Raw genomic sequence first — 11346 nt, 5'->3', positions numbered from 1 at the left:
AATTGATGAATTGCAGAAGGCTCAGTATAAACCACTCTAGAAATGAAAAACTCCAGGAGACTTATTCATGAAGAGAGTTGGGGGGAACCCTCACTTTTGTGGGCTTTACCTTGTAGACTTGTACCAAATTCCCACAATGAAATTTGAAGAAAAATCTCATCCTGCTTACTGCAGGATGAGGGGAAGAGTGCAGCACTTGGCGGGGCTCCCCAGTTCCTTTCAAAAGTAACTCCTAGAGATAGCCTTTAAGCAAAAGAATGTATTCACCAGCATTTTTATACATCTTAAATTTTAAGATTTTATGGGAAAACGATGTGATATAGTACCCTATGTCAAGAAACTTTACACAGCTCCAACTAGAGGCAATAATGAACATCAAGATAGCAACAAATACCACCAGAGGATGAGGTGTAGCATGGAGCATCGGGGTTCAACATTTGTTTATATGATTAATGGGCGAGGCTTCTTGAACTTTAGTAGGCCAACTTGGTTAATTTCTATATCAACCAATTACTGCTGTGCCCCCTTTCTCAAATACCACTGGTTTATATGTGCTCCATTGCATGTTTTTTGAAAAATTCATATGTTTATTAAAGCATTGCCTGTATATGTATAAAATTAATATGGTTTCATGTACATAAATATTACAGGGAGAAATAATTTCCTGTTTATTGTTTCTAATCTTTGGTAACATTTTCAAAGAGTTACCCCTGGGATGAAAATTTTTCGCTCTAAGAATGGTATTTTTCTTACCCTTTTATCTACTTTTAGAAGGATTGAGGTAACTTTGTTCAGCCATTTTTGAATTATCCAAGCATGAAAAAAAGAGTTTTTCAGCTGTTACGAAAATTGTTTTCAGCTCTTTTATGTGATCATAGAACACTAGGCAATGGAACACGATATCCAGCAGATAATACAATATGGAAAGACATTTTTTTTCAACATGGTTTTTCTGAATGGCACATATTAAATATTATATTGCCTTATGATTTAAAAATACACATTTTAACACATTTGGTATTTTCCAATATTTCATCAAGTATGTCTTTTTCCATGAGATTCTAACATGAATTAAAATTGTAATTGTTTTTTTTACAGTATCTAATTAAAGTGCAGATACCATATTCTGTACAAACTACAAAAGAGGAAAAAAATAACATTTAGTTAGGTGTCTATAAAGGAACTTGAGTTTAGATTCCTTCTCCCTGGGTCTTAGTTTTCTCTTCTTTATGGTGCAGATGGTGCTTAGGTTTGTTTCAGCTCTGACATTCTAGGAGTCTTTGTCTTGCTGCTCCAGGGCCTTGCAGGATAGTCATCTTCCTGGCACTGGCAATAGCAGAGCAAAAGCTATTGGAGGCTTTGCCAGAAAAACTCAACTTTTAAACTTTTAGCATGGAAAATAAAGCTTCCACATCTCAGCCACAGTCTAACCTACATTTAAGTCAATATAGAAAGATGTTATTACAGCTGAACTCAAAATGAGGAGATAGATATAAGAAAGGCAACCGTGGCAAAGATATTCCCTTTCTGCTTCCCACAGCATAGCTAAAGTTGATGGATGCTTCTTACATCCTTAAATATTGTTTATTTTGCTTAATATTGTTTATTTTGCAGTAACAGCAGCTTTGGAAAATGCGTGTGTATACATACGGTGTGCATGCGTGAATGTGTGCACTTGAACATTCTGTTCACACTGATAGTACAATTAATGTTGATGTCAATTTTGGTGTTAACTTTGGGTCATAATTAGTGTTGACATTTGGTGTCAGACTAATGGCATTTATGGGCACCATCAGAATAAATGTTAATATTATCATGTTTTTAGTATCTGTTATAGTAACATTAAACCAGGGTCTTCCCAGGAGAAAAAATACATATATGGATAGATAGATAATGCCTTTCTGTATTACTGGTGTTGCTCAGCGAGAAAATGACATCTCAGAGCAGAATCCTAATCACTGTTTGGAGCATCAGAAATAATGATCACCTCTGATCGGAGGTTGTGAATAATTCATTTGGTTTGATTTTCACGTCCTGTCCAGTGATACTTTTCGAACCAAATGTGTTTCTACAGGAAAATAATGGTCCCACTTCTTATGGAAATACTGTGGCACAAATCATTTTACCCACATAAAAACAGTTAAATAAGACTGTTCTCTTCTGCTTGCTTTCTCCTCCCATTCCCTCCTCTCTCACTTGGCATGTGTTTATTCCAGAATCAGACTGTGGCCAAAGAAATATTTTCTTTCTTAGAACTTGTATGAGGAAAACATATTTATTTCTGTTTATCCTTAGCTTATTCACAGTAACTCTTGATCCTCCTCCCTTTTTCACTTTAAGGTAATTAGGTTGCTTACCCTAAACCTAAAAAACCTGCTAATTGGAATGTTCTGTTATCAGAAATCATCTAAATTAAGTATTTTTTCAGTAATTTATGGCTATGTTAGTAAATTGGCATGTAAGTGCCTAGAATCACTTGATTAATCAGTGCCTTTGAGAGGCAGTGGTCAGGGAAAGAAGTTGGTGGCAACTGCCAGGACCAAAAGCCTGAATCTGAAACTCATTAGACCATAAGCCCACCCACTCTCACAAGCCCCTTCCAGGGAACAAGTTTCCCTTTTGTTGCTTTCTTAGCCCTTAGTCCTGGAATGTTCATTTTCACTAGGTTTCACCCGCATAAAAACACTGAAGGGAGGGAAGCAGAAACAAGGGATTCAGTGATGGAATTTCCTTTGGTTATTATTTTTCAGTTACTGTACAAGGCAACTTGGGCTGAGGTGGAATCAGTGAATGTCACATTCTTAATCATATTGTCACATTTTGTGTATGCTTTTATAGTGATTGCAGAATTTTCAATATAAAATCTCTGTTGTATGTATAATATAAATAGACCCATCTGTATAAAGTAATTTGACAGAAAAATTTAAGTGTCCTAATTAAATTGGGGAGGGGGTGTGGCTCTTTTGCAGTAATGACCCAGTCCACTGAGAGAAAGCTATTCTTAGAATATTTTGAACCATTTCTCTTGAATGTTGTGACCCTTTTTCCCCCTCTAAATCTAACAAGGGCAGGAGGAAGCATTTTTCAACCTAATTCTCACCATCAGACAGAAAGTATTTTGCATTCAGAAACCATTTCCAGTATCAAATTCAATTTTGTCGAGTGATTAGTTGAGTTTAGTAGAGAATAATTTAAAAACACAAATTTGGAAATGGCTGTGGTGCTTCTGTACTGGAGAATAGTCGCTATTCTCATGTTGCAAGCCCTCTTTCAGTGACTGCATCACTATGTGGATTGTTGTGTTACATGTCTTTGCAGCTGTTACAGACTTGCATCTGTTGACACCATGTGTTCCTATCCCAGACTACTGGAAGAAATAGAGGAGAGAGTGAATTGATACCTTGCCTGCCTATCAGTGCAAACGTCTTTTTATGTACATATGTTTGTAAAGCTCTTTAGCCCCCTTCGAGATGAAAGGCTCTGTATAAATATAAGCTTTCGATTTTAGTACATGTTTGTAATACATGTGGTACAGTCCTAAATATGTGTTTAGCTGATAGGCACTGCTCTTGTCTATTGTACAAATATTGACTTTAAAAGTATAAATATGTATTTAACCATCAGACCAGAAAAACACTGAAGCAGTTACTTCTCAGGTAGAGATATTAATATTGTATAAACCTATATATACATATGTTTACATTCTAACACATCATCGCAGAGCATGTCTTTTTAAAAAATGAAATGATTGCCCCAGCAAACTGAGATAGTTTCTGATATTCTTCTCCCTTTGAGGTGAGCTTTAATTTTCATGTTTATAGCTCTCTAACATTATAAAAATATCTGTTGTAGTCTGACTGAAATTTAGAGTCAGTTCTTATATAAAATATGAAAAATCTAATAGGCGATAAGATTTTTTCCCCTTAAAAATTGTTTTTATTATGCAAATGTTCAAATATACACTGAAGTAGAGATGGAAGTATAAGCTCCCACGTACCTGTCACCTAGGGAAAAAGTTTTTGGTACTCTTCTCAGTTACTTTTTCTTAACTTATAAAGTTTTTAAGTTATCAATGCAGTATAAACACATTAAAGAAAATTTGGAAAATGAGGAGAAATACATGATTTCATCATTCTAAAATAATTATCATCTCATTTTGCTGTTGCTTCATTTCTGTTTTTTTCCTAACATTCTTTTAGTTAGAGAGAGCATTATAACGCTATGCACTCACTATGTGCCAGATACTGTTCTAAGGTTTACCATGTATTTAATCCTCACAACAAACTTAATAGAGTAGGTTATTTACCCCATTTTACTGATGAGAAAACTGAGGCACATAGAGGTTAGTTACTTACCTAAGGTTATATGGCTAGAAAACTGAATCTCTATTCTGTCAGGGTCCGATTCTCTTGGAGTCATATTCTCCAAATCTGGCTTCTGAATCTGTGCCCTTAACCACCACACTATTTTGCCTTTCACAGTCATTATGGTATACATTCAATTTTGTTATACCAGTTCTTCAAATTTAGCATTACATCATGGGTATTTTAAACTGCTATTCATAGTCTTCATAGACATCATTTTATGAGGCTGTCCAAAATGCGAACAGTGACCTCACTAGCCAATTTACTTCATTTAAAAAAAGTTTTTATTATAGCATTTATTATTTTAACTTTTTGTATTAAAATATTTTAGATCTGCAGAAAAGTTGCAACGATAGTACAGAGTTTCCATATGCCCTTCACCCAGTGTTCCCTCATGTTAATATCTTGTATAACCGTGGTATAATTATAAAAACTGAGAAATTAACATTGGTGCAATATTATTAAGTACAGTCTTTGTTTGGATTTTACCAGTTTTTCTACAATGTCTTTGGATTTCACCAGTTTTTCTACAGTGTCCTTTCTCTGTTCCAGGGTCCAGTCCAGGACACCGTATCACATTTAGGTGTCAATGACATTTATGTTTATGTTATAATTGATATTTATCTTTTCATATTGTTTCAGTTAAGTGCAGTGGCACTAGCCTGGAACATTCTTCCTTAATTTCTCTAGAGAAGGAAATTATGCAAACTTATTTTAAATAATAAACAATTAGTACTAGCTATAAGGACAAGTTGCTTAATTTCTCCGTGCCTTAGTTTTCTCATGACAATAATAATAGCTCCTTTTGAATTAATAATAATAGCTATTATTTGAGGAATTTTATAAGCCAATCTCTGTACTAATTTAATGTGTTCCTCACAACAGTCCCTTCAGAAAGATACTATTATCTTCATTTTCTAATTGGAAAAATTGAGGCTATACAAGGTGAAGTGAATGGTCCAAGGTTATATAGCTAGTAGTAGAAAGCTGAGATTTAGACCAAGACAGGCTGACACTTCTCAGCTTAACCTCTTAACTACTATCAGTATTTCTCAACATTTAGTATAGTACAGCATGCCATAGATGTTCAATTAATGGTAGTTATTGTTATTTTTAAAAATATATAGTTGACTAATGTTTAGGACCATTCTGTGATCCCTAGAGATAAGTCATGGAGAATGTTCTAAGCCTTTGGTGTTGACTGTTTTCCAAGTATCATTTAAAAAATGAAATGACTCTGGAACCAGCAGATATTTATTATTCCCATATTATGTGTAGGGCACTGGAGGAGATGATATAATGGTTCAAGCTGGCAAGCTAAAAGTGGTCCTAAGCAGTGTATGATTAATTATCAAATAAATTCTCTACATGAAGGTCTTAGTAGGAGATCAGAGAAAAAAGGGCTCATTTTAGGCTAGAGGGAAGCTTTACTAAGGAAATGGAATTTGAATGAACCTTTTAGAATGGGTAGATATGGATAGGTTGAAAGGAGAGAAAGGAGCAAACTTCGTATGTTGAAGTTAATAGATTATGGCTTCTAATAGTTCATCAAATGCATAGGTATTATTAATTTTGTATGTGGGGACATTGAAGCTCAAAAAGTTATTTCCCAAGGTCACCAAGTTAACAAATGATAGGTCACGAAGTTAACAAATGGATATGGATGCAGGTTTGTTTGATTCCAAATCCCATGTTCACCATTATATGACCTACCATTTGATTAGCAGTGAAATCTAAACTTTAATATAAATTAAGCAGTAGATGCTTTCTTAGATGTTTATCCATTATGCTTACTCCAAACTTAATCTTTTCCAATAAGGAATCTCACTATATAAAGACTGGGGTAGCACTTTCCATTCTGTAATGGTACATTTCAAGAGAGAGGGAGGCGGTCGATGAGGAATACACTTTGGAAAGAACATTGATAAAGAGTAGTGTGTTCTTGGTGCTGCTATGTTGACACCTAATTGGAAGTCAATATTGTAAGCATAATGACCTGGACAGTTGCTGAACTGACTGCCCAAGTGACACAGAGTCCCCAGGTAATAACAGAAGATAAGAGTATTATTTGCCTGCCCAGTGACACATAGACACAGTGTTTGCATTAGCATGCAAATGCTGAAGTAGATTCTTCAGGGCTTGTGTCTTAAGCTGCTTTTGGCCTATGTGGCTAAGGTTAATATATCATAAAATGTGGTGTAAAACCCAATCTTTCTAACTAAAAATGAACTTAGAGGAAATAGCTTTTCCTTTCTGAAAAACAAAAACGATATTGTGTTAGAGGGCCACATGAGAAGGCAGGTAAAATATTCTCCCCACGCAGGCATTATATTAACCAGCTTCTTAAAACTGTGACCAAAATTGTCCTGATATTTGGAGTTTCTTTGTGCTGTTATTTATTTATTTTTTTTTGGATGATCTGTTTCTTGTTCCTTTCTCTGTCTTTAATGAGCAGATAGAGTAATATCTCAAAGTGATTGGATTTTTTTCTGTGTATTATATCCATTTTGATTTGTATTTGGCCAGTGGTATAATATATTAAATAGCTTATGTTTATCTGTGGGTGTTTCATATATATATTTCTTAATGCTGAGAATCACAAATAGCTGTGTGGAAAGCTTCAACCAGCCTGATTACAGTGGATGTGCAATTGGATTGAGGAATGTGTACTCAGAGCTTATGATCACTGGCCCGGTTGAGTCTGGGTGATGCATGTGGCTTTCCAGGGATGCTGCTATTTACATCTGTTAATGGCCCTTCTTGATGGCCTGCTCCCCAATGAGGTGATATGCAGCAGCCTGGGGATGAGGGACCAAGGCTGCAGATGTGGCTGGGCTCCATTAGGCAAGACCAGAAATGCTCATCTGGTGGGCTTTGTGTTTGGGGCGAGTTAGTGGGGGTGGAAAGGGAGGGGAGACAGGAAGAAATGGGGGAAAATGGAAAACATTACTTATCTAGGTATAGGGAAATAGACAGGCAGACATGAAAAACTGCAGCTGTAACTGGGGTGTGAGTGAACAGAAAAGAAATGGAACTAGCAAGTAAACAAGTAGAAGGATTGACTAGCTCTCATATAGAAGAAGATTAAAAGAGGAGAGGGCTGTGAGGGTTTGGGAAGAAACATGTCACCCCTGCCTTTTAAGTCAATATCATTTATTTGTGGGGCTGGTCAGATGCTGCTGAACAGAGCACAGAGATTTACATATATCATAGTGCAGCAAGAGATCAGTTCTTTGCATCCTTTGGTTTTCTGGTTCTGGGAGAAAGTGATGAGGTGCTCACAGAATGCATTTTGAACTATAGTCAGTTCTTGCAAAAATGGGAGATACATGAAGCAAGCCAGTAAGGAATGTTGCTGCTATTCCTACCAAATGCTGGAGGACAGTGAAAGGACCCACAATCACAAAAGTTATACAGTCCATGGGAGATGATTCTCTTCCTGCTCTCCTTTGATATGTTGAAGGTTTCTTGGAAAGAATCTCAAAAAATGTAGAACTAGTGTCAATAGATAAAGTGATAGAGAGTTCTGGATTTAACTCTCAGTGCCAATGTATCCTGAATACGTTTAGATTTTGGCTTTTTCATCTCTTTGAGCAGGTCCAAAGAAGGAATTGAGATAACTGAAATACATAGTAAACCAGCTATTCTCAACATAATCTAGAGAAGTATGCTAGAATGTTTGTTCTAGTTTCCCACAGGAAGCTTGGCTTGTTAGCAGTGCAAATGCATATGTTTACATAAAGGCTGTGTTTCTGGGTACAATCTGATACCTTCAAAGAGCCTGGAAAAAAATTTGCATGTAAGAAGCCTCTATTTATTTGTTTGTTTATGCTTTTGCAGATCGGCATGGTAGCTTGGAAAATGACCCTTAAGAGTCCTGAATATCCAGAAGGCCGAGATATCATTGTTATTGGCAATGACATCACGTACAAAATTGGGTCCTTTGGGCCCCAGGAGGACTGGCTGTTTCTCAGAGCCTCTGAGCTTGCCAGGGCAGAGGGTATTCCACGCATCTTTGTAGCAGCCAACAGTGGAGCAAGAATTGGACTGGCAGAGGAAATTCGTCATATGTTTCACGTGGCCTGGGTAGATCCTGAGGATCCTTACAAGGTACAGACTAAAAAATAATAATACTACAAGATACTATATGGTTGTGTGTTGTGTGGGGGTGTGTATCCACGCATGTGCCTGTGTAGAGAGGCTGGGGAGAGGTAGAGGTTTAAATTCAAAAGTCAGTATTTATGGTAAACCAAAACCAAGTTGGAAACATTGTCTCTCAGTATGTTCACCTGGCTTTTCCTCCAGCTCTTTTTTTTGCTCATTTTTTTGGTTGAACACTGGATTAAACAGTAGGTATGCATTTAGCATGAGACATGCTAAGTCAAAAATATATATCTTTAAACTATTCCACTATGGCTTCCAGTACTTATGGTCGATCATTAGCAAAAGCTCTTATGTCCTCAGCTTCTTCTCTGATTGTTCCTCAGCCTTCTTATTCTACTTGAAACCTGCCTATCCTTTAAAGACACTGCTTACCCTGTAGCCTTCTTAAGAAGTGACTGGTTTCTCACTTTCTCTTGTACCACTGAGCCCAGAAGGAGAATAGTGTCTTCCTTGTGCCTCATTGCTACTTCCAGACCTTTTTTCCCCTCCTTTCTCTCTGAAAAACCCCATCTTTGAATCTCATGTTATTAGACTGTGTCATACTACCACTGCTCCTTATTATAGCATTCCCCGACCTTTAGTCACTCTCTCTCTCCTTCTTTGCATCTTTTAGTTGCTGGCACATTGTCACTCTCTCCAATATTACTGATCCTGTTGTAATTCTTGGAGATTATTATATCCACATAAATGATCCATCCCATAATCTAGACTCTCGAATCCTTGACTTCCTCTCCTCTAATGGTCTTATCCTCCATCCCAGCTCAACCTCTCATTTTCAAGCATCCCTTTCTTTGCTACCCCTCTACCCTATCTTCCCAACTCACTCTCGTGAGTACTTCAAGTCCAAAAACCCTGTGAATCCAACAGAACCTACAACTACTGATCCTACTACCTTTCTTCTGTTTTTTACTCCCTCCTTACATCCTCATTTCATTTCTATCTAGCTTAAATTCCAAGGTCAATTATAGGTTAAATATTAAAATCACATTATAATCTTCAGCTTTCCTACACTCTCAACTTTTTCATTCCGTTTATGCCGTGCCTTTACAAAATCCTGTGTAAGTCCAACTCTTTTCATCTGCTCTCGAATCTGAACCTACATAGCTAAACATTGATGGAGAAAAATACACAGTGCTATTGACTGCTCTTACTTTAAATTCAAGCTTAACAACCTCCTGAATGACAATTTTGTGTCTTTTCCTGTCTCAAACCTCCAACACCTTCTTCCCCCATCTTCACTCTTAGCTGATGACCTTACTTGCCAATTCACTCAGAAAACAGAAGCAATTAGAAGACAGTGTCCACAAGCTCCCACATGTCTCCATCTGTGCCCTTATTCTCCACCATCTCTCCTGTACTTTGGGTGCACGGTCCCTGCTCCTATCTAAGGTCAAACCCTCCTCTTGTTCATCTGATCCTTTCTATTTTTGCCAACTTAAAGGTGTAGATCAACATTTCTTCCCCCTCACATCATCGCTTTTTCCCTTTCTACTGGATCGGTCCCTTTAACATACAAATATTTACTCCTCTAGTCACTACCCATATCCCATTTTTTTCCTTCCATTTACAGCAAAGCTTCTAAAAGAGTTGTCTCTTCTTGCTATCTCCAGATACTCTTCTCCCATTCCTTCTGGAACCGACTTTGGTTAAACTTGCACCCTCACCATTCCACTGTAGCTGTTTTTGTCAAGGTCACCATTGATTCCATGTTGTTAAATCTGTCGTTAATCTCAGTTATTTGACGTCTTATCAGCATTTGACACAGTCACTCTTTCATCCTTGAAATACTTCCCTTGGCTTCCAGGATGCCAGTCCTCTTTTTACCCTCCTACCTGTCCTTTCTCAGTTTCCTTTGCTGCCTTTCACAACTTTAAGTGTAAGAGTGTTTCAGGGGATGATGGAAATATTTTGTATTTCAATTGTGGTGGTGATTATACAAGTATATACATTCGTCAGAACTCATCAAACTACAACACTTAAAACTGATGAATTGTATTGCATGTAAATTATATGCTTCAGTAAAATTAATTTTAAAAATGCAGGGAAAACGTTGGCGACCACTACTAGATACAGGATTTTTGCGAGGGTTATGGATAGTGATGATGGTTACACAACCTCTGAAAATACTAAAAAATACTGAAATGTACACTTTATTTAAAGTGGCCAATTTTATGTTGTGTGAATCTTATCTCAATTTTTTAAATTACAAAAAAAAAAAAAAAGAAAGAAGTTAATGTGAATGGAGACAGATGTCAGGGCCGCAGAGACTGTGGCAGAACCAAAAAGATTTAGACTTTCCAGTCTCAACCTCCTCAGGGCCCAGTGACCTCTCACCTGGTACCTTGGCAGAATAGCCTATATAGAAAGTGAGGTAAAGAAAAAAATGTGTTTCAGAGCTTGGACCCCAGACTGCTCCTCTTTTCTATATTCACCTTCCCTTGATGATCTCACCAGTCTTAAAGCTTTAAATTCCATCTGCAAACTGATAAACTTCCAAATTTATGGCCTACACTTGAACTTCAGATTCATTTATCTAGATTCAACATCTCTACTTATACATTTGTCTAAATGTAGCTTCTAATTTCTCATAAATTTGTTCTTCCCATAGTCTTCTCTGTTTCAATAAATGGTACCTCTATTCTTCCATTTAAATAGAACACCTTGGAGTTATCCCTGACTTCTCTTGTTCTCTCACATCCCACATCCACTCTGTCAGTAAATCATGTTTACCTCCTGACCTTTAAAATATCCAGAATCCAACCACTTCTAACCACTTCCACTATTGCAAGGTATCTCAAGTCACCGTCATCTCTTACCT

The 11346-nt window shown here is 36.9% G+C and overlaps 1 protein-coding gene across 7 annotated transcripts in view; it reads left to right on the top strand.

Annotated features, from left to right (window-relative positions):
* ACACA (acetyl-CoA carboxylase alpha) overlaps nt 1-11346 on the top strand; it is a 244968-nt gene that overhangs the window by 163523 nt on the left and 70099 nt on the right. For all 7 annotated transcript variants that reach the window (XM_025041628.1, XM_025041629.1, XM_025041627.1 and 4 more), the window contains one exon: nt 8205-8474. In XM_025041628.1, coding sequence (XP_024897396.1) covers nt 8205-8474 — 270 coding nt within the window. The remainder of the gene's footprint in view (nt 1-8204; nt 8475-11346) is intronic.

The sequence above is a fragment of the Pteropus alecto genome, unplaced genomic scaffold (genome assembly GCF_000325575.1).
Source record: "Pteropus alecto unplaced genomic scaffold, ASM32557v1 scaffold98, whole genome shotgun sequence".
Lineage (NCBI taxonomy): Eukaryota > Metazoa > Chordata > Mammalia > Chiroptera > Pteropodidae > Pteropus > Pteropus alecto.
This window is presented reverse-complemented; position numbering and strand designations above follow the sequence as displayed.